The 25096-nt window shown below is 32.5% G+C and overlaps 1 protein-coding gene across 3 annotated transcripts in view; it reads right to left on the bottom strand.

Annotated features, from left to right (window-relative positions):
• The window catches only part of LOC134720835 (uncharacterized), a 42231-nt gene that overhangs the window by 14514 nt on the left and 2621 nt on the right, over positions 1–25096 (bottom strand). For 2 of the 3 annotated variants that reach the window (XM_063583389.1, XM_063583387.1), the window contains exons 2-4: positions 24672–24886; positions 23973–24034; positions 8623–8749 (exon numbers count right to left, since the gene is read on the bottom strand). In XM_063583389.1, coding sequence (XP_063439459.1) covers positions 8623–8749; positions 23973–24034; positions 24672–24886 — 404 coding nt within the window. Of the gene's footprint in view, positions 1–8622; positions 8750–18244; positions 18361–23972; positions 24035–24671; positions 24887–25096 lie in introns of those variants that run through there. The other variant, XM_063583388.1, reaches the window with a different exon arrangement.

The raw sequence follows: 25096 nt of genomic DNA on the forward strand, positions 1-25096 counted from the left end.
GCATTTACTGCGAAACTATCACTTTAACAGACACTTGACAGTCTATGTCACCCTTAAATCAAACAAGAAAACTGGCATATATTTATTTTATTTCCTTATTTTGTTTATCTTGTACTTGAACTTTTTTAAAGTTTCAATCTTCAATATTAGAAACCAAACATTTGTTGATTTTGAGAAGTGTTTGTCAAATATAATTTATTTATAAACAAAGTTATCAAAAAGGTTCTATTGAATTTTTATTACTTAAAGTCGGTTCAATATTCTTAATTTTCAGTTATGAAATTATTTACTGTATGAGGCTTAAGATTTGAGATTTGTCTATTATCTTAAAATCCACTATAGATACAAAACATTGGATGTTCAAAAATGTTCAAAACAATGAAATCTTTCTCCTTTAATTTGCATTTTACCCCTATGTTCTATCATATCAGTCATGTTGGTAGACAGACAGGGAACACATCTTTTAAATTAGATACTCCAATGTTCTTTGTGGCCAAGTTTTATTTGATTTGGCTAATAGTTTCAGATGCAAGAATGTTTGTTCACGTTAACCTCAACAGACACTAAGTACCGGTAATGGCAAAAGCTTACACTGCCCCTTTGGACCATGTGATCAAAAAAGCATAATTCAAACTTCTGATGCTGTTTGTAAAGTTGATCTACAGAGGATCACAGCATAAACATAGAATGAAAGATAGATAGCCTGCAGCCTAAGTTAACTGATCTACAGAGGATAACAGCATAAACATAGAATGAAGGATAGATAGCCTGCAGCCTAAGTTAACTGATCTACAGAGGATAACAGCATAAACATAGAATGAAGGATAGATAGCCTGCAGCCTAAGTTAACTGATCTACAGAGGATAACAGCATAAACATAGAATGAAGGATAGATAGCCTGCAGCCTAAGTTAACTGATCTACAGAGGATAACAGCATAAACATAGAATGAAGGATAGATAGCCTGCAGCCTAAGTTAACTGATCTACAGAGGATAACAGCATAAACATAGAATGAAAGATAGATAGCCTGCAGCCTAAGTTAACTGATCTAAAGAGGATAACAGCATAAACATAGAATGAAAGATAGATAGCCTGCAGAGGATAACATCATAAACATAGAATGAAAGATAGATAGCCTGCAGCCTAAGTTAACTGATCTACAGAGGATAACAGCATAAACATAGAATGAAAGATAGATAGCCTGCAGAGGATAACATCATAAACATAGAATGAAGGATAGATAGCCTGCAGCCTAAGTTAACTGATCTACAGAGGATAACAGCATAAACATAGAATAAAAGATAGATAGCCTGCAGCCTAAGTTAACTGATCTACAGAGGATAACAGCATAAACATAGAATGAAAGATAGATAGCCTGCAGAGGATAACATCATAAACATAGAATGAAGGATAGATAGCCTGCAGCCTAAGTTAACTGATCTACAGAGGATAACAGCATAAACATAGAATGAAAGATAGATAGCCTGCAGCCTAAGTTAACTGATCTACAGAGGATAACAGCATAAACATAGAATGAAGGATAGATAGCCTGCAGCCTAAGTTAACTGATCTACAGAGGATAACAGCATAAACATAGAATGAAGGATAGATAGCCTGCAGCCTAAGTTAACTGATCTACAGAGGATAACAGCATAAACATAGAATGAAGGATAGATAGCCTGCAGCCTAAGTTAACTGATCTACAGAGGATAACAGCATAAACATAGAATGAAGGATAGATAGCCTGCAGCCTAAGTTAACTGATCTACAGAGGATAACAGCATAAACATAGAATGAAAGATAGATAGCCTGCAGCCTAAGTTAACTGATCTACAGAGGATCACATCATAAACATAGAATAAAGGATAGATAGCCTGCAGCCTAAGTTAAAACTGATCTACAGAGGATAACAGCATAAACATAGAATAAAGGATAGATAGCCTGCATCCTAAGTTAAAACTGATCTACAGAGGATAACAGCATAAACATAGAATAAAGGATAGATAGCCTGCATCCTAAGTTAAAACTGATCTACAGAGGATAACAGCATAAACATAGAATAAAGGATAGATAGCCTGCATCCTAAGTTAAAACTGATCTACAGAGGATAACAGCATAAACATAGAATAAAGGATAGATAGCCTGCATCCTAAGTTAAAACTGATCTACAGAGGATAACAGCATAAACATAGAATAAAGGATAGATAGCCTGCAGCCTAAGTTAAAACTGATCTACAGAGGATAACAGAATTAGCATAGAATAAAGAATAGATAGCCTGCAGCATAACTGATACAACCATTAACTGATAGATATAATAGTTAGTGTCTATATATATACTTCGTGTATTGGATCAGAGATCCTTATTTAATTCCTACAGGCAGGTAACACCTCCCAAAACGAAAGCTTATGTTAATAAGCTAGAGTTAGAGGAGGGGATAAGGTCTCTGGGCAAGGCTAGGCTGTGTTGTCTTAGAAGTTAAAAAACATACAGGTTTCAGACCTGGCCCCGGGGAGGAATTTACAAATCAAATCTACTCTAACATTGTTAACTTAGGTTGATTTTCTAGGCACTTTAAATACAGATATATACAAGAAGATGTGGTATGAGTGTCAATGAGACAACTCTCCATCAAATTCATAATTTTTAAAAGGAAACCATTATAGGTCAAAGTACTGCCTTCACAGACACAGTGCCTTAACTCTCACAGAACATGCCAAAATTTCATATCTAATACTGACAGAATTAAAACTTAACAAGAAAGGAATGCAATGTAACTTCCAATGATTTATTCACCTTAGAAAAACCAATCACACATCAGTTATCCAAATACTTAAAGATATCTTATAATTTATGCTTGCATTAAAATGTAATTTATTATAGAATTATCTATTAGTTAGATAATGAAGAAAATCTATGTATTTTTACCATACGTAATGTTGTTGGATTAAAAGTGTCAAGTTGTCCTACAAGGAAATCAAGATATATGGTTTATTTGCTTTAGGTTTGCATGTTTGTATTTTTAACAAATGTTTCAGCATGAAAAATTCCAAGATAATTTACTTGAGGTTTATATATCATGTATATGGAAGATTTATATCTATTACCAACAAATCTAACATAAGACCTATATCTGACAAAATACACTGACACCCTAATCGCTGAGAAAATGTTACGCTGAGAAAATGTTACCGAACAATCAATAAAACCAATAAAAAGCAAACCCTATGTTTATATATACTTTATAGAACTGTTTCTAAAATCTAATCTTCGGGTTTTTTTTTTGTGAGAACAGTACTGTTGATTTATTAGTATTTGTTGGATACTAATTTTCATAATTTGGCAGGTACAGGTTAAGCATGAATCTAAATGTTTTACAAAAAGTCAATTTTCCATTGGCTTGTATGCAGACTTTTGCAACACCACAAAATTAAATATCCAAGAAATTATCATTTTTCCTTTATCCACAAAAATTGGAACCCACGAAAATAAATGAATCCACAGTATATTTTTACATGTGTCACTGAACTTTTATGTACAGCTAATTGAGATAAGATATTGCAGATGTCTGGCCATTTTTTTTTTAGGTTGTAAGGATTGCATACTTTTAAATTAACACCAAAATAAAGTATGAAAATTAAATCTGAACCTGAACAGTCCAAGTTAATGGAACTTGGTATCTTGCATACTACGAGACAGGTACAAGCATAATGAAAGTCCTTTATTAAAAGTTTTACATTGTCAAAATATATCATTTAAAAGCAAAATCAATATGTAATTATTTCAAATACTGTAGATTCAAAAATATGTTTGAAAAAGAAAAAAAAAATAGACTTACCTACGAGAAATGAGTTTTTTGAATTGATTTTACTAATGTAGCATTAAAATGTTTATAAATCAAATAGGTGCAAGTCTCAAAATAATCTACTATGTATTGAATGTTTTAATCACTAGGATTAAACTTAACTACGGTAGTCATTTTTCTTTAAAGTGACACATCTTATTGAAGTATGAAACCGTGTTTGTTTAATTTCTCAAGACTTTTTAACAACAAAAACATTCTGATTGGCATTAAAAAACGTGAACAAATAAGTTTGGCACGTTGGACTTTCAAATATAAAATACTGAAGTTAATAAGAAAGAAAGGTAAAGATTACATTGCCACCTGTTGGTATTTAAGTAGAAGACTTACAACTTTAATAGTATCTTGAAATTTAGGGTACTAGAAACTTTGAAAATGGGAAAAACCTTCTATGATTCTTTTACATATGGATGGTAACTCTCAGAGGCCTAATCTTTAAAGAGTGCTCCACACTTGGCATATAAGAAATCCTCATTGTCACAACACTTATTTGGGGGGTTTATGGTGAATATTGTTGTACTTGGAATACAAAATAAAAATGATCCAAGTTTGTCAAACCAGCAACTCTTTTGACCAAAATACTTACTGTTAAAATTGATTGTAAGTTATATTGAAATATGTATGACTTACAAGTATTTTTACTCTTAGGTTTTTATTGTGAAAAGAGCAGCAGATTTATAAGTATTTTAATGGAAGATTTATTGAATTGTGGGAAACAGAAATTAGATTGTTCACTTTCCCATGGTAAGTACTAGGGAATACTTTGTATGAACCCAATATTGAGTATACATATTTATCATATGAACTCAATATTGAGTCTACATATTTATCATAAGAACCCAATATTGAGAATACATATTTATCATATGAACCCAACATTGAGTCTACGTATTTATCATATGAACCCAATATTGAGAATACATATTTATCATATGAATCCCACATGATTCTACATATTTATCATATGAATCCAACATGAGTCTAAATATTTATCATAAGAACCCAACATTGAGACTACATATTTATCATAAGAACCCAATATTGAGTCTACATATTTATCATATGAATCCAACATGAGTCTACATATTTATCATATGAATCCATCATGAGTCTACATATTTATCATATGAATCCAACATGAGTCTACATATTTATCATATGAACCCAACATTGAGTTTACATATGTATCATATGAATCACACATGATTCTACATATTTATCATATAAATGTATGATCCCCTATATTGAGACTATATATTTATCATATGAACCCAACATTAAGTCTACATATTTATCATATGAATCCAACATTGAGTCTACATATCTATGTATGATCTCCTATATTGAGACTATATATTTATCGGCTTACTACAAAGCCTCAAATTAATAGGAAAAAATCTTTCAGTGATAAGACTCTGTTATTATCTACTAAAATATACATGTATCCATCATGAAACAAGATTATTGGAAAATCCCATCACATCTATGGAAACTCTCTGATGTATTGCTGTTCTTAAAATTGATCTTTAATGATAACAGAACAATATGGCCATACTTTACAATTGATTTAAATCATATCACTGTATATACCAGCTTTGAATTATGTAATTCAAATCTTACCAACTTTCAATTTTTTAAATGATCACAAAACATTTGAAGACTCAACAATACTGCTATGAAATACTTGAATATGAATCATAAATGAAGCTATTGTATGCTAAGAGTTTTTGGAGTTTGAAGATCTATTAAATATCAAATATGTAATTCAATTATAATTCTAATGTATTGTAATAACTGAAGGTATAGTTATCTGAGAGCTTTGAGAATGTGTCTGGGAGATCTAGACGTAACGTCATATGATTGCTGTAAATGGGCTGTCTATTAACAAGTGGATACCAAATAAAAAGAAAATATAGATTTTGTATAAAACTAAATGGGTGGAGAAAAATTATATTGTAATGCTAACACTTGAGATTTAATGTAAAATTATTTACCATAAAAACATTTATCAACTAACATAGGTTAAACAGTTTATGCTTACATTTAGAAGCTATTTAAACGAAGCAATTCTTAAATTAGTAAAAAAAAAAAAGGCTTAAAAGGATAGGGTTATGTATCTATCATGTATGGTAGTTAGCTGCATAATCATGATATTTTATGATAATTTGGGGACCATAGATCTGCAGCTATAGGGAATAAAATGTGATTAGAAATGGGGACTGTGTCAAAAAGACAACAACCCAACCAGAGAGCAGATAACAGCCAAAAGCCTTCAATGGGTCTTCAATGCAGCAAGAAAATCCTGCACCTATAGGCCTGCTTCAGCTTTTGTGGGTAGTAAACTTCACTTACAATCTCATCTCCTTATCTTAAGGTTACAGGTACCTAACACTTTCACTAAAATTAATTTGGCTCGTTTAATTTTCATAAAATTTTGACAAAATATTTTCTTCAACCCTTTGACAAAAATATAAAAATAAACATTTGAACCAACTATTTCATCAGAAAAATGACACTGGTTATATAGCAGTTTGGCAAACACTTATTTTGTTCATTGAGAAGCTTAATATTCCCTTAACAACACATTGTAATTAAAACGCTTTGCTGATTTTACATATTACATATGAGATAAATGATATCTATGGTACTTCTGTCATACATCAGCAAATACAGTAACCACAAAATAAAATCAGAAAAAAAAACTTTTTACCAGATCTTTTTACACCTATATGTTTAAATGTTTAAATAAAGAAAGAAAATTAATGTCAGTTGTTTTGCTTTAAGAACTAACCCCCCCCCCCCCTTTTCCAAAAAAAAAAACCTGCTTTCTTATTATAAACTCATAAAGCACAATGCTATTATCATATATCTTAGATGTCTTCAATTACCTTCAAAATTCAGTCCGGAGAGGTCTTGATAATAGAGTGTTGATAGATAAAGAAATAAACACCTAATAATGAGGGGTACCAGTATATAAGGATCCTATTGAGATTTTTTTTAATTTAGAGATCAAACTCTACATTTCAGAAATCACATGGTAAGCAATAATGTTGCAAAGGTATTCCATAAATGAAGAGCAAATTATATCCATTAAAAACAGTACAAAAATAATACTACACACTTCATATAAATGGTTAAAACATCCTTGCTAAATCTCATTATAGAGACAACCTTGGAAAATTGAATATCAAATTCCTTTAACAGCAGTCTGTACAAATAAAAAATCTAATACATAGTTCAATATTCGCTTTGAAGCGTTTCTATTAAACGTTAATGGTGCCTATTAAATAAGATTTAAAATTTTAATTTTATAAACCATTGAACTGTGGTACTGATTTTTTTTCTCATGTTTGAATATCAATAAGTACTTGCTGAGAAAGAGTTAATATTAAATACTTATCAATTAAATAAATATGTAAATAAAAATGGGAAATCCAAGATATAAACAATCGACATAGAAAATCAGATTGGATTTTTGACTTGAGCTGATAAATACAGAGATCAATTGGTATAAAACTTGTCTAGGTCTAACCTCCCACTTAAAAAAACAAACATCTCTGCACTAGCTAAAATTAAAATTTTAAATCATCTCCTCAAAATGTTGACAATGACAATACTCAGATTTATCCCACATCTGGTCTGTTTAATTTGGCTTTGATTTTCAATGTACTCAAGGCAAGCTTTGGTACAAATGTACTACAAAAACCTTAAAGACTGCATATGGTTCATATAATACTAATAATATTGGATTTTTTGTTTGTTGTGCAGGGGAAGGGATTATTTCCTAAAGATGTTGCACCTTTCTGCATTGAAATTACAAATTGGCTAGAATGACTGGCTTATTTGTACAATCTCTTAGTCAATAAATAAACTCATCATAGATGTGAGGACTAAATTTAGTACCATGAACACAAGTAAGTTCCTTATAATGAAAGACCAATCCACAAAAGGTATTTTCCATTCAAATTACTGGGGATCAGATCAAACATTTACAAGTGCCTGTGCTACTAAAGCATTGTATAATTAAATATTTCACATCTTATTTATTTAGCCAAGTAACCGCAGAAAAAAATGGATACTTATTTTTATCTTTACATTATGTCATTGCAATTGACCATGTTTAGGATACTTTGAGTGTAAGGTATATATATATATGCCTATTTTTAGATCTAACGTGTGGTGTTTAACGACCTTGACTGGCTGGAAAGCTTTCACACAGTCCATATTTATTTTGAAACTACCTATTCTAATGATTATATCTGATAACAATACATTAAAATTAACTGGCAAAGTATTGGATTCTAGAGTAAATTGTTGGTAGCATTACCAACAAAACAAACTTAATGTTATTTCTATTACTTATTGTACATGTATGAGGTTCTGTTAAGTCAAATATTAGGTCTATATATATATACTAATACTTACTGATGAGCTACACTGTATATCATGCATTGGGATTAACTGTGGATCGATTATTAATTGTTGGATACCAATTTTCATGGATTTTGTGGCTATGTGTGAACTTTAAATTAAATGTTCAACAAATGACAAATTTTGAAAGGCTTATCTGCAAAACCATGAAATCAAATATCCACAAACACATATAAACTTTCCTTAAACCGTGAAAAATGGAACCAACGAAAATAAATGAATTCACAGTATAATAAACAAAAATGGATGAACTTACTAAAAATGTTCTGATATTAACAACTTTCTTAATTTGTTGGCCCTTTTTGTATCCAGCAACTAGGATTACTTACTAAATAATGGTCTGATGAAATACTTTTTGACGTGTGTTTTGGTGCCATTGACTGGCTGGTATTAGCTCTTTGCTTATGCTGCAGTGGACTTTCATTTCTATTTCTAGGTAATTTTGCAGAGTAGCTCCTGTAATGAGAAAAATTACAAGAGTTGAATTACATTTCATGAAACAATCAGGGAATTCACAGACGACTAAACTTTGGTTTGTTTCTTAAAATGACAATTCTCTTATGAAATATAGAATAAATAATAAACTCGACAGCATAAAAAAACATGTGCCAATTCCTTTGACTGTTGCAGTAACATGTTTAACATGTAACATTGGTGGCCTTCTGCTGTTGTCTGCTCTAAGGTCGGGTTGTTGTTGCTTTGACACATTCCCCATTTCCCATTCTCAATTTTATTTATTAGGTAAAAAAAAAACACAAAATAAACATTTCAATGGTAGTCCTTGAATTTACATTTCATTAAAAATCAAGATATAGTGTGAACCATTAGCAAAAAGGGGGTAACCTTGTCCTTGAAGAACAAATCTTTAAAAATATACTTAAAGAAAACAGAAATAAGATTTTAATGACAAGATAGATAAGATCACAGTAAATAATGCCCTGATTTAGATACCAACTAAGTTGTTTATATAAGTCATTTAAAATACCAAACCACTATAGGTAAACTAAGTATGTTATGTATAATCAGGTGTTAACAGTTAACCTGTTCAGGTACCCACCTTTAATGTCAGGAGTTAAAGGTCAAAAGTCATCTTAGAGATCATGTCAGTATAAGGGACTATAGAAAACTGACATGTCAGCAAGGACTCTGTAAGGCACAGACACAATAATCAATACTAAATAAAATGCAAACAAAACAAAACAATACTGTACTGTAATTGGGGTATGCATTTTTCAGGATTTCGTGTTTTTTAAAGCAAAACATGAAATTTAGAGCCAAATGAAATATTTAGTTTTCCCAGAGTTCCAATTTATAAATCTCCAAACCAGGTCATTTTTGGCTCACCATAACTAAGTCATGAAGTGCGACTTACACATGATATCTGGCAGCAGATGCATCATTAAAAATGTACTGGTATTGGTTTATGATGAAGTCAGGTTCAGGGAAACAAAGATGAAGCCCTACAACATGTCAGCCCTACAACATGTCATATAAAAAAGATGTGGTGTATGATTGCCAATGAGACAAGTATCCACAAAAGACCAAAATGACACAAACATTAACAACTAAAGGTCACCGTACAGCCTTCAACAATCAGCAAAGCCCATACCGCATAGTCAGCTATAAAAGGCCCTGATAAGACAATGTAAAACAATTCAAACGAGAAAACTAAAGGCTTTATTACATAAATAAACGAACAACAAATAAGTAACACATAAACAAACGACAACCACTGAATTACAGACTCCTGACTTGGGACAGGCACATACATATATAGTCTGTTATGCTCATGTTACATGTCTGAGTTTGTGATATAGTTTGTTATAAGGTATGCAGTTTCATAAGCAAAGGCATTTCTCATTTCAACAGCATATATTTCCCCCTACCTTAAGATACAATTCAGTGACTAGAATGTTTTGTATAATTTACATGTTAAATTATTAACATAAAAATTTCAACATGTGCAATAATACTATCAAAATTTATATAACATATAGGCAACAAAACCAAGTGCCAAAATCTTATTCAAATTGGGATCAACAGATACCTGGATAAGCATATTTAGAAAATTTGATCAGACAGTTAATTTTTGACACCAGTAAAAAATTGATATCATATATTCTACCTAGATATCAAGTTTTTGTAAAATCTGAGAACTTTGAATGCTTACGTAGTTTGTCAGATATATTGGTTGACAAACAAATTGTGACACCAGTAATTAATTATGGATATCATGTGCTACATTGATATTAAATTTCATTGAATCCACGCTTTTCAAATATTACATTTTGAAAAAGTGTTCAAGTCCTACTCAAACTTAAGGAAGTTTTGAATTCACAAAATAAGTCTAAAAAATTTAGACGTTTTTTTTTTACAAAAACTTAGTTCTTTTCTCTGACACTTAAATTTACCTAATTTCACAAAAGGATGATAAATACTTAATTTTTGACACTTGGAATACAATTTGACAAAGCATATTCTAAAATATAAAAATAAGAAGATGTGGTATGATTGACATAACTCTCCACCAGAAACCAATAATAACATATTAAGGTTATCAACTATAGGATAATGTTCAGCAAAACCCTTATATAATATAATATAAAAATTTCTTGAAAATCCTAGAACTAAATTTTTCTCTCTCAAAATTATCACAAAAAAAATATGCACATCCCTAGAAATAAATGAGTCTCACAAAATTCTTTTCCAGTCTTCTTACTTTCAGAGATCTTGCATTGACAGTATTTAAAAAATATGTGATTTAAAAGAAAATAGTTTTTTTCACCAATAGTCAGTTTGCCAAAATTTGCTATTTCCAATTTAAAAAATGGGCACTACTCCAATGACCCACAACTCAATCCTAAATCCGTCTGTATGTTGCAGTTCTAAACATTGTGTATGAGTTTCCTTGCATAAACATAAAATGCTCGACAACTATGGAAATTTTATTGGCATCGTTATCTTATTTTTATATACTTTTTTTAACAGACCAGTTCTAGGAATCAAATCCTTGATACTGGTCCTAATAATACTAGCCATTTCATGTTTTCACACCTCTATAATGATTCAAAACATCACGAAAATTATGATCAACATACCTTTCTTAAATAAGACAAACTGTCTAAGTATTGTGAATTAAAAATTATCCAAATCACAAAGATAATGATGGCAAACGATGCAAACTTATCTAATATTAAAAACACTATCGGACGGAAGTGAAATTTTCCGATAAACATGTAATCATTTAAAATATTGTAATATTGTAATGTAACATCAATTTACATTTATTAGATATTCTCCCTGGATACCTAATAACTAATAAATCAAGGATACTTAGTGCAATGCTGTACACTAAGTAAATTGTTAACAGCAATAGAGTGCAATAAAGTATATTATCCACGTTAAAAAAAAAATTAAAAAAAATATGTGATTTAAAAGAAAATAATTTTTTTCACCAATAGTCAATTTGTCAACATTTGCTATTTCCAATTTAAAAAATGGGCACTACTCCAATAACCCACAACCCAATCCTAAATCCGTCTATGTTGCAGTTTTAAACATTGTGTATGAGTTTCCTTGCATAAACTTAAAATGCTCAACAACTATGGAAATTTTATTGGCATCGTTATCTTATTTTTATATACTTTTTTAACAGGCCAGTTCTAGGAATCAAATCCTTGATACTCAGGTCCTAATAATACTAGCCATTTCATGTTAATAGACAATTTCAAGAAATTGATCAAGAATCCCTATAGTACATTTTATCACTTATATTTATGCCACAAATTGTAATGTAAGCTTCAAAATTCAGTACAGCTATCACATTTACAGAAAGAAGTTTAGACTTGTCTTTTGTTTGTGTTAATAGATATAGGAAGATGTGGTGTGAGTGCCAATGAGACAACTCTCCATCCAAATAACAATTTAAAAATTAAACCATTATAGGTTAAAGTACGGCCTTCAACAATAATGCCTGTTTCGTCGCCATCGATATTAATCATGACAGTCAGTTTTTAGTTTTGGCTGGAGAGAATAACAGACCTACAACAGGAAAACTAACAATTGTACTCGGAGAGAACCACAGACATTCAACATGAAAACTAACAATTGTACTTGGAGAGAACCACAAACCTACAACAGGAAAACTAACAATTGTACTGGGAGAGAACCACAGACATTCAACATGAAAACTAACAATTGTACTTGGAGAGAACCACAGACCTACAACAGGAAAACTAACAATTGTACTCGGAGAGAACCACAGACATTCAACAGGAAAACTAACAATTGTACTTGGAGAGATCCACAGACATTCAACGTGAAAACTAACAATTGTACTTGGAGAGAACCACAGACCTACAACAGGAAAACTAACAATTGTACTCGGAGAGAACCACAGACATTCAACAGGAAAACTAACAATTGTACTGGGAGAGAACCACAGACATTCAACATGAAAACTAACAATTGTACTGGGAGAGAACCACAGACATTCAACATGAAAACTAACAATTGTACTTGGAGAGAACCACAAACCTAAAACAGGAAAACTAACAATTGTACTTGGAGAGAACCACAGACATTCAACATGAAAACTAACAATTGTACTGGGAGAGAACCACAAACCTACAACAGGAAAACTAACAATTGTACTTGAAGAGAACCACAGACATTCAACATGAAAACTAACAATTGTACTTGGAGAGAACCACAAACCTACAACAGGAAAACTAACAATTGTACTTGGAGAGAACCACAGACATTCAACATGAAAACTAACAATTGTACTTGGAGAGAACCACAAACCTACAACAGGAAAACTAACAATTGTACTTGGAGAGAACCACAGACCTACAACAGGAAACTAACAATTGTACTTGGAGAATACCACAGACCTTCAACATGAAAACTAGCAATTGTACTGGGAGAGAACCACAGACATTCAACAGGAAAACTAGCAATTGTACTTAGAGAGAAGCAGACATTCAACAGGAAAACTAGCAATCATACTTGGAGAGAACCACATACATTCAACATGAAAACTAACAATTGTACTTGGAGAGAACCACAGACATTCAACAGGAAAACTAACAATTGTACTTGGAGAAAACCACAGACCTACAACAGGAAAACTAACAATTGTACTTGGAGAGAACAACAAACATTCAACATGAAAACTAGCAATTGTACTGGGAGAGAACCACAGACATTCAACAGGAAAACTAGCAATTGTACTTGGAAAAAAACACAGACATTCAACATGAAAACTAGCAATTGTACTTAGAGAGAACCACAGACCTACAACAGGAAAACTAACAATTGTACTTGGAGAGAACCACAAACCTACAACAGGAAAACTAACAATTGTACTGGGAGAGAACCACAGACCTACAACAGGAAAACTAACAATTGTACTTGGAGAGATCCACAGACATTCAACATGAAAACTAGCAATTGTACTTAGAGAGAACCAGACATTCAACAGGAAAACTAGCAATCGTACTTGGAGAGAACCACAAACCTACAACAGGAAAACTAACAATTGTACTTGAAGAGAACCACAGACATTCAACATGAAAACTAACAATTGTACTTGGAGAGAACCACAAACCTACAACAGGAAAACTAACAATTGTACTGGGAGAGAACCACAGACCTACAACAGGAAAACTAACAATTGTACTTGGAGAGATCCACAGACATTCAACATGAAAACTAGCAATTGTACTTGGAGAATACCACAGACCTTCAACATGAAAACTAGCAATTGTACTGGGAGAGAACCACAGACATTCAACAGGAAAACTAACAATTGTACTTGGAGAGAACCACAGACATTTGACATGAAAACTAACAATTGTACTTGGAGAGAACCACAAACCTACAACAGGAAAACTAGCAATTGTACTTAGAGAGAACCAGACATTCAACAGGAAAACTAGCAATTGTACATGGAGAGAACCACAGACATTCAACATGAAAACTAACAATTGTACTTGGAGAGAACCACAAACCTACAACAGGAAAACTAACAATTGTACTGGGAGAGAACCACAGACCTACAACAGGAAAACTAACAATTGTACTTGGAGAGATCCACAGATATTCAACATGAAAACTAGCAATTGTACTTGGAGAATACCACAGACCTTCAACATGAAAACTAGCAATTGTACTGGGAGAGAACCACAGACATTCAACAGGAAAACTAGCAATTGTACTTAGAGAGAACCAGACATTCAACAGGAAAACTAGCAATCGTACTTGGAGAGAACCACAAACCTACAACAGGAAAACTAACAATTGTACTTGAAGAGAACCACAGACATTTAACATGAAAACTAGCAATTGTACTTGGAGAGAACCACAGACCTACAACAGGAAAACTAACAATTGTACTTGGAGAGAACCACAGACATTCAACAGGAAAACTAACAATTGTACTTGGAGAGAACCACAAACCTACAACAGGAAAACTAACAATTGTACTTGAAGAAAACCACAGACATTTAACATGAAAACAAGCAATTGTACTTGGAGAGAACCACAGACCTACAACAGGAAAACTAACAATTGTACTTGGAGAGAACAACAAACATTCAACATGAAAACTAGCAATTGTACTGGGAGAGAACCACAGACATTCAACAGGAAAACTAGCAATTGTACTTAGAGAGAACCACAGACATTCAACATGAAAACTAACAATTGTACTTGGAGAGAACCACAAACCTACAACAGGAAAACTAACAATTGTACTTGGAGAGAACCACAGACATTCAACATGAAAACTAACAATTGTACTTGGAGAGAACCACAAACCTACAACAGAAAAACTAACAATTGTACTTGGAGAGAACCACAGACCTACAACAGGAAAACTAACAATTGTACTTGGAGAGATCCACAGACATTCAACATGAAAACTAGCAATTGTACTTGGAGAGAACCACAGACCTTCAACATGAAAACTAGCAATTGTACTGGGAGAGAACCACAGACATTCAACAGGAAAACTAGCAATTGTACTTAGAGAGAACCAGACATTCAACATGAAAACTAGCAATCGTACTTGGAGAGAACCACAGACATTCAACAGGAAAACTAGCAATTGTACTTAGAGAGAACCACAGACATTCAACATGAAAACTAACAATTGTACTTGGAGAAAACCACAGACCTACAACAGGAAAACTAACAATTGTACTTGGAGAGAACCACAAACATTCAACATGAAAACTAGCAATTGTACTGGGAGAGAACCACAGACATTCAACAGGAAAACTAACAATTGTACTTGGAGAGAACCACAGACCTACAACATGAAAACTAACAATTGTACTGGGAGAGAACCACAGACATTCAACATGAAAACTAACAATTGTACTTGGAGAGAACCACAGACATTCAACAGGAAAACTAACAATTGTACTTGGAGAGAACCACAGACATTCAACAGGAAAACTAGCAATTGTACTTGGAGAGAACCACAGACCTACAACAGGAAAACTAACAATTGTACTTGGAGAGAACCACAAACATTCAACATGAAAACTAGCAATTGTACTGGGAGAGAACCACAGACATTCAACATGAAAACTAACAATTGTACTTGGAGAGAACCACAGACATTCAACAGGAAAACTAACAATTGTACTTGGAGAGAACCACAGACCTACAACAGGAAAACTAACAATTGTACCTGGAGAGAACCATAGACCTTCAACATGAAAACTAGAAATTGTACTTGAAGAGAACCACAAACATTCAACATGAAAACTAGCAATTGTACTTAGAGAGAACCAGACATTCAACAGGAAAACTAGCAATCGTACTTGGAGAGAACCACAGACATTCAACATGAAAACTAACAATTGTACTTGGAGAGAACCACAGACCTACAACATGAAAACTAACAATTGTACTGGGAGAGAACCACAGACATTCAACATGAAAACTAACAATTGTACTTGGAGAGAACCACAGACCTACAACAGGAAAACTAACAATTGTACTTGGAGAGAACCACAGACATTCAACAGGAAAACTAGCAATTGTACTTGGAGAGAACCACAGACCTACAACAGGAAAACTAACAATTGTACTTGGAGAGAACCACAAACATTCAACATGAAAACTAGCAATTGTACTGGGAGAGAACCACAGACATTCAACATGAAAACTAACAATTGTACTTGGAGAGAACCACAGACATTCAACAGGAAAACTAACAATTGTACTTGGAGAGAACCACAGACCTACAACAGGAAAACTAACAATTGTACCTGGAGAGAACCATAGACCTTCAACATGAAAACTAGAAATTGTACTTGAAGAGAACCACAAACATTCAACATGAAAACTAGCAATTGTACTTAGAGAGAACCAGACATTCAACAGGAAAACTAGCAATCGTACTTGGAGAGAACCACAGACATTCAACATGAAAACTAACAATTGTACTTGGAGAGAACCACAGACATTCAACAGGAAAACTAGCAATTGTACTTGGAGAGAACCATAGACCTTCAACATGAAAACTAACAACTGTACTTGGAGAGAACCATAGACCTTCAACATGAAAACTAACAAGTGTACCTGGAGAGAACCATAGACCTTCAACATGAAAACTAACAAGTGTACTTGGAGAGAACCACAGACCTACAACAGGAAAACTAGCAATTGTACCGGGAAGAAACCAACAACCTTCAACCGGAAAACTAACAATCCTTGTCAAAGATCAAAATCAAAAACACCTCACCAGAAGCTAGGTTTAAACTCATAACCTGAAAGTTGACAGGCAATTTATCACTTCATCTTGAAATTAAAAGCAGATACTTTTACATAAAAAATACCAGTTACGTTTAAATTGTAAAGCCATATGGCTGGTAGGCGGATAAAGTACAAAACATCAAAGTTTGACAGGAGTTTAAAGGTAATTCCCAGACAATTTAAATTTTTTAAAAATCTTCAGGGTTTATCATGTACAAATGAAGTTAATTAATTTTTTAGTGTATTTGAACTAATTGTTTATTCCCAACAATGTTTACGGATTTCTATCAGTAAAATCACTGTTATCTGACTCTGCTTATTTATATAAAAGGTCTTGATGATTAAAAAACTAAATCAAAACAAACTGAATGGGTTATACATGTCAATTGGTATATTTTAAGTCACATGGTTTGCTTCTAGGTTTCATTTCAAACTTTTCTTTTTAAATCTTGCGTTAAAGTAAATATGTCATTCAGTTACATAGATTTGTTTTTCTCTTTGTAACTTAACAAAGACAACTTTCAGTTTGCAGTTTAATTTTACTATCAGATTCAATCTTTTTACTGCAAGAAAACTATGTTACAGTAAACCTACAGGTCACAAAATTATGTACAAAAATCAACTTTTTCCAAGAAGCTCCTTAATCAGCGGTTTGGTAAATTTTCTTCCAAAGTACACTGCCTTTACTGGAGGCTCTCTTTTCACAATGCTATTAAATTTTAATTCATAAAATGTTCCTAATACAAGGATTTGTATAGCAAGTATAGTGACTATACAAAACTTCCAATATATAAAGTGATTAAAATAATACACAAAAGGAATTGTACTTGACTAATATTTTAAAATTCGTATTCTAAAGTACAGACTGCCTCTTTCAACAAGAGCATTAAATTTCTTTTTAACCTTTTATTTTTATGTTAAGTTAACATTGCCAAAAAACACCAAAAGAAAATAAGATTACAACCTATTCTCCAAATAGCATGACTTTAACAATTACATTAATTCTGTTTTTCAATACCCCATGTTATAATCAGTTAAACCATTTATAATTATTCTTCCCTTACATGCTTCATACATTAAAAAGAACTATTTAACAATTATGAATGGTGTTAGATTTCTTTTTTTCATAAATATCTGTAAAGTATTCTCAGGTTTTAAATGATAAAAATTATAACTTACATTATGTAATGTTAATCCTATCTATATACAGAGAATGTAAACAAGCCTCATAGTCACAAGCATGGGGGATATTAGAAGTCGGTTTAATACGACTGCTGCCAATAAGCCTCCGCCAGACAATGGTAAAGGTTTGAATTCAAAATACCAATAAGAAATTTAAATGGCTTTTTAACAGATGTAAAGCAGATATAAAGGTTGATCAATTTTTCAATATATTGCAATGACTTGAATCATTAATCGTGAAGGGAAAAAAAGTCACAGATAAAATAACTCCATTTAATTTTTTTTCAAACCTATTGACATTGATCATTGGTACACGTAAAAGCACTCATGAAAAAGTGTCATGCACAATATAGTTTACAAGATATCTTGCATTACCAACCTGAACAGGCATAAATAAAGAAATGATAATTCATTTTTCACCAAACAAACAGCAAAAATTATAAATATGTTGAACAAATAAATTAACTTAAAAAAACTAAATTATAAATTTTAATTACAAATAATTTATAAAATAATTGCAGGTAATAGTTTAAATGCATAAAATGACGTAAATTTGCTTGTAATAATCTATAAATTTCCACACTGTATGAATAAAAAAAGATGTGGTTTATTTGCCAATGAGCCAACTTATAATCCACTGAAATTCAAATGCAGTGGATGTTATTGTATAATTACACTTTTGTATCAATGTCCTTACTAACCTTTTACAAAACTTTAAGTAAAAATGGCTTATAGGTTACATGTTTCAGAGCACCAGAAAAATGCACAACAAAGAGTTATTTCATAAATATGGTGAATATTTTCTATCATTGAATACCAATTGCACTAACAAACTTGTTCATCATCCATAGCTATTGCAGCCATATTGAATAAGAGCCAGATTTTAAGGATAGAGGTGGGAAAAGTATGATGGTTCTATAAATCCTATGCATGTTTCCAAGCAACAGTTCTGTTTCAAGAAGTTTTTCTGTATTTTTCAAATCATTTTCACCGCTATTATAAAAATCTGCCACTTATTCAATATGGCTGCACTAACCGTGAAAGGGTCTATTTGTATAATAGCAACATAACATGGGGTTTAACTGGAAGTTCTAATACTATTTTGATTGATAGTCCCTAGTTAAAGATCCAGTGGCAAATACTTCATACATATATATTTAAAGACAATTTAATGAATTGCAATAATGATTTTTTTTTTAAACAAACAAGGTAAAATCAATTAAAGAACTGAAATATGTCCAATTAAAAGTATTAAAGTGAATATAGAAAAATGGACAATTATTCAAAAACAAAAACGTAATATAAGCAAGCACTGAGAGAGAAAAGATGAATAAATACAGTCTCACAAACTTTACCAAAAAATGTAAGTTTGTAAATTAAGTTTCATGAAAAATTCTACCAAATGTTTAGATTATTTGTTATTGTTATCACATACACAGGTCACCATATTTGTTTACTCCACTATACACAGGTCACCATATTTGTTTACTCCACTATCATGGCATTGAGACTACAATGAACTTTCAGTTTAGGTAAAAATTAAAGGGGAGACCATTACCAAAAGAATAATTTATCAGCGCCTTTCTTCAAGCTTTCATATGCCTGTACAAAAAAGTTATGCATTGAACTAAAAAATCTTAATGATTGTGAAAGTGACATGTTCACCACATAGTCTAGAAGGATAATAAGCATACCTGCCAATTGTCACTATTTGCTGGGGATTTCCCCCATGGAGGCTCCCAAATTGAAATTTTGAAAGAGCAATTTTGTCCACAATTTTAAACAAAACAAGTACTTTTACAAAGACATAAGACTTGTAAAAGTATGAAGAAGCCATAAAACAACATTAAAATGTATTTGAAGTCCCCCCTGACGATTTTTTAGGACTATGGCAGCCATCTTGCAAGCAAAACCCCAATGTACTTTAAAAAGTGGGCAGGTATGAATAAAGAAACTGAAAAAGACACATCTCAAAATTGATTTAATTGTATAACAAGAATGTTAAAATTTTCAGCATATACTAGAACACACCTGTGATATTGGGGGTCCTTGACTGAGTTAAAGTATATAACTATGCGTAAGCCTTATTTTAGTATTGGTATTGTCATCTTATAAAGTCGTGCCGATTATAAGATACACAGTTTTCTCTGCTTTCAAATCTTTCTGTTTGAACCCTTCGACCTGGAACTTTTCAATTATTGGTAATAGTCAGGTCCTGGAATTGAGTATTTTTCAATCAACAGTATTGTCAAGTAAAGTTCAATTCTTTGATTTGCTGTTTTACGTCATGCCCGATAACAAATTGAAAACTGTACCTTATTAAGGTGGTACCTAACACTACAGGGAAATAACTCTGTAAACTCAGCTTAATGTTTTAATTACGTTGTGTTGTAAAGGGAATATTAAGCTTCTCAATGATCAAAATTGGTGTTTGTCAAACTGCTATATAACCAGTGTAATTTTTCTGATTAAACGGTTGGTTCAATTTTTTTGATTTTTTTATATTTTTGTCAAAGGGTCAAAGTAAATACTTTGTCAAAATTTAAAAAACTAGAGGCTCCAAAGAGCCTGTGTCGCTCACCTTGGTCTATGTGAATATTAAACAAAGGACGCATTTGAATTCATGACAAAATTGTGTTTTGGTGATGGTGATGTGTTTGTATATCTTACTTTACTGAACATTATTGCTGCTTACAATCATTCTATCTATATTGAACTTGGCCTAAGAGCTTCAGTGGAAAATGTTAGTTAAAATTTACAAATTTTATGAAAATTGTTAAAAATTGACTATAAAGGGCAATAACTCCTTATGGGGTCAATTGACCATTTAGGTCATGTTGACTTATTTTTAGGTGTTACTTTGCTGTACATTGTTTCCCTTTACAGTTTATCTCTATCTATAATAATATTCAAGATAATAACAAAAAACGGCAAAATTTCCTTAAAATGACTAATTCAGGGGCAGCAACCTAACAGCAGTTTGTCCAATCCATCTGAAAATTTCATGGCAAATAGATCTTGACCTGATTAACAATTTTACTCCCTGTTAGATTTGCTCTAAATGCTTTGGTTTTTGAGTTATAAGCAAAAAACTGCATTTTACCCCTATGTTCTATTTTTAGCCATGGCGGCCATCTTGGTTGGTTGGCTGGGTCACCGGACACAATTTTTAAACTAGATACCCCAATGATGATTGCGGCCAAGTTTGTTTAAATTTGGCCTGGTAGTTTCAGAGGAGAAGATTTTTGTAAAAGATTACCAAGATTTACGAAAAATGGTTAAAAATTGACTATAAAGGACAATAACTCCTAAAGTGGTCAACTGATCATTTTGGTTATGTTGACTTATTTGTAGATTTTACTTTGCTGAACATTATTGCTGTTTACAGTTTATCTCTATCTATAATAATATTCAAGATAATAACAAAAAACAGCAAAATTTCCCTAAAATTACCAATTCAGGGGCAGCAACCCAACAACAGGTTGTCTGATTCATCTGAAAATTTCAGGGCAGTTAGATCTTGACCTGATGAACATTTTCACCCAACGTCAGATTTGCTCTAAATGCTTTGGTTTTTGAGTTATAAGCCAAAAACTGCATTTTACCCCTATGTTCTATTTTTAGCCGTGGCGGCCATCTTGGTTGGTTGGCAGGGTCACCGGACACAATTTTTAAACTAGATACCCCAATGATGATTATGGCCAAGTTTGGATTAATTTGGCCCAGCTGTTTCAGAGGAGAAGATTTTTGTAAAAGTTAACGACGACGGACGCAGGACGACGGACGACGACGGCGGACGACGGACGACGCCGGACGACGGACGCCAAGTGATGAGAAAAGCTCACTTGGCCCTTCGGGCCAGGTGAGCTAAAAATAAACGAGCCAAATTAATTTTAGTTCAGGTGTTAGGTACCACCTTAATACGCCTTATTTCAAGTCCAAATTTTTAGTATTCATATTGATATTTTAGAAAGTCTTACTAATTAAACTAGAGGCTCTAAAGAGCCTGTGTCGCTCACCTTGGTCTATGTGAATATTAAACAAAGGAAGCAGATTGAAAATTGACTACAAAGGTCAATAACTCCTACAGGGGTCAATTGACCATTTCGTTCATGTTGACTTATTTGTAGATCTTACTTTGCTGAACATTATTGCTGTTTACAGTTTACCTATATCTATAATAATATTCAATATAATAACCAAAAACAGCAAAATTTCCTTAAAAATACCAATTCAGGGGCCGCAACCCAAAAACAGGTTGTCCAATTCATCTGAAAATTTCAGGGCAGATAGATCTTGACCTGATTAACAATTTTACCTCATATCAGATTTGCTCTAAATTATTTGGTTTTTGAGTTATAAGCCAAAAACTGCATTTTACCCTTATGTTCTATTTATAGCCATGGCGGTCATCTTGGTTAGTTGGCGGGGTCACCGGACACAATTTTTAAACTAGATACCCCAATGATGATTGTGGCCAAGTTTCAAATAATTTGGCCCAGCAGTTTCAGAGGAGAAGATTTTTCTAAAAGATAACTAAGATTTACGAAAAATGGTTAAAAATTGACTATAAAGGGCAATAACTCCTACAGTGGTCAACTGATCATTTTGGTAATGTTGACTTATTTGTAGATCTTACTTTGCTGAACATTATTGCTTTTTACAGTTTATCTCTATCTGAAATAATATTCAAGATAATAACCAAAAACAACAAAATTTCCTTAAAATTACCAATTCAGGGGCAGCAACCCTAACAACGGAATGTCAGATTCATCTGAAAATTTCAGGGCAGATAGATCTTAACCTGATTAACAATATTACCCCATGTCAGATTTGCCCTAAATGCTTTGTTTTTTGAGTTATAAGCCAAAAACTGCATTTTACCCCTATGTTTTATTTATAGCCATGGCGGCCATCTTGGTTAGTTGGCGGGGTCACCGGACACAATTTTTAAACTAGATACCCTAATGATGATTGTGGCCAAGTTTGGTTAAATTTGGCCTAGTAGTTTCAGAGGAGAAGATTTTTGTAAAAGTTAACGCCGGATGACGACGGACGACGACGGACGACGCCGGACGCCAAGTGATGAGAAAAGCTCACTTGGCCCTTTGGGCCAGGTGAGCTAAAAACTACAATAGGGAACAATTTTACAATGATTGAATTTAGTTGTGTTGACCCTGTAATTATGAGCCCTGTATATAGCAAAATCAAATACACCGTTTGGTGGTGCGCCTGTTAGATGCGGAACGTACAGATAAGGTTAGGTAACAGCTAGGTGAATATACTATTGGTATCGGTATCGGATTCGACCGGGAACTTGTTAATTATTGGCAATATTAATTATGTGGAAAACAAAAGGGTCTGGAGTGGTGTAATTTTTAATCTACACCATGGTCCTATATTAGCTATATATAAAGTTGAATTCTTTGATTTGTCGTTTTTACCCGATGCCGGCTGATAAATTGGACCTCGTAATTTTAGTATTATAGATAAGCTTTTGCCATCAATGTCACCTAGTTTACATGTAACATCATTACAATTTCTTTAATTCTCAAAATATCCTGTCTTTCCTCCAATCAGACAGCAAATGTAATGACCTATAAAATCTTGGTAAATTTTTGACACTTAACTGACAATCTAACCAAACAAACTTAAACTTGACATTTAAACATCGTCTTTGAATTAAGGACATACTTAAAAGCCAGATATAAACAGTTGGACTTACCCTTGTGTTAAGAAGGTCTTTTCTGGTCCATAATAGTTGTCAGGTGATGATGTATTATCAACCTTTCAAAGAAAATATATAAGGATATTAAAGATCACATTCTAATGTAAACACTACTAAAAAACAAGAGACTAAGATATCTAAGGTGTTTTTTTTTATTTTCTTGTTATGTTTTGCTCTTTTTTGCTATTGTTTGGTTTGCTTGATTGTTTGGTTGTTAAATTTGGTGCAGGGGGTACATTTTTTCAAATAATACTCAAATGTTGGCATATATAAGGTTTTCTCTCTTGATTTTATCTGTGATTTATTCAAATGTTTAGTTTTTGATTACAAGATTGTGTTAGTACCTTGAGAAATGCCAGTTAAATATTAAAATTTCCACTCAAACATTAAAACATTCAAAAAGAATAAAAAATAATATAGTGCAGTTTAAGCTAACTTAAAGAGTGACTTAGAAGTGGGGAAATAGATTAATTACTATGGATTCATTATCATTTGTTGGATAACAATTTTTGTGGGTTTGATTAATATACATGAAGGCAAACCACAAATTCAAATGTTCAGCTTATAACAAATTTTCTATAGATTTTGTTGTATGCAGATTATTGCCAAACCATGAAATCATCCAAGAAAATACAAATTTTCCTCTATTCACCATAAAAATAAATGAATCCAAAGTAATGTTTATGTCATACTCACCAAGTCTGTAAGTTTGGCTGGATGTGAATGACTTCCACTGTAGACATGATTTGATTTTCTCATAGGCACTCCTCGTGGACTGAGTACAAATGATTTAGAATGGACAGAATTGTATGCTGGGTAATTAAGAGGGATTCCATTTCTGTCTACTACTCGCAGGGTTTCCAGACCTGGATACACTACTTTCTTGAAAACTCTCTCTGTAGCTCGAACATCTACCATTTAAAATCAAACGTAAATTCACACAAGTATCTTAACTTAAAATTATCTGCAGGTTACATAAAAAGTTGAAATTCTCATAATATAAAAATAACCCTAATGCACTTGAAGTAGATTTCTAATGTTGAATTCCATTTTTTGAGCAAATTCATTTTTATGAGAATTCTTTCCTCCCTACACAATCTCTTTTCAATTCTGCATATTGT

Source organism: Mytilus trossulus, chromosome 6 (genome assembly GCF_036588685.1).
Source record: "Mytilus trossulus isolate FHL-02 chromosome 6, PNRI_Mtr1.1.1.hap1, whole genome shotgun sequence".
Classification (NCBI taxonomy): Eukaryota; Metazoa; Mollusca; class Bivalvia; order Mytilida; family Mytilidae; genus Mytilus; species Mytilus trossulus.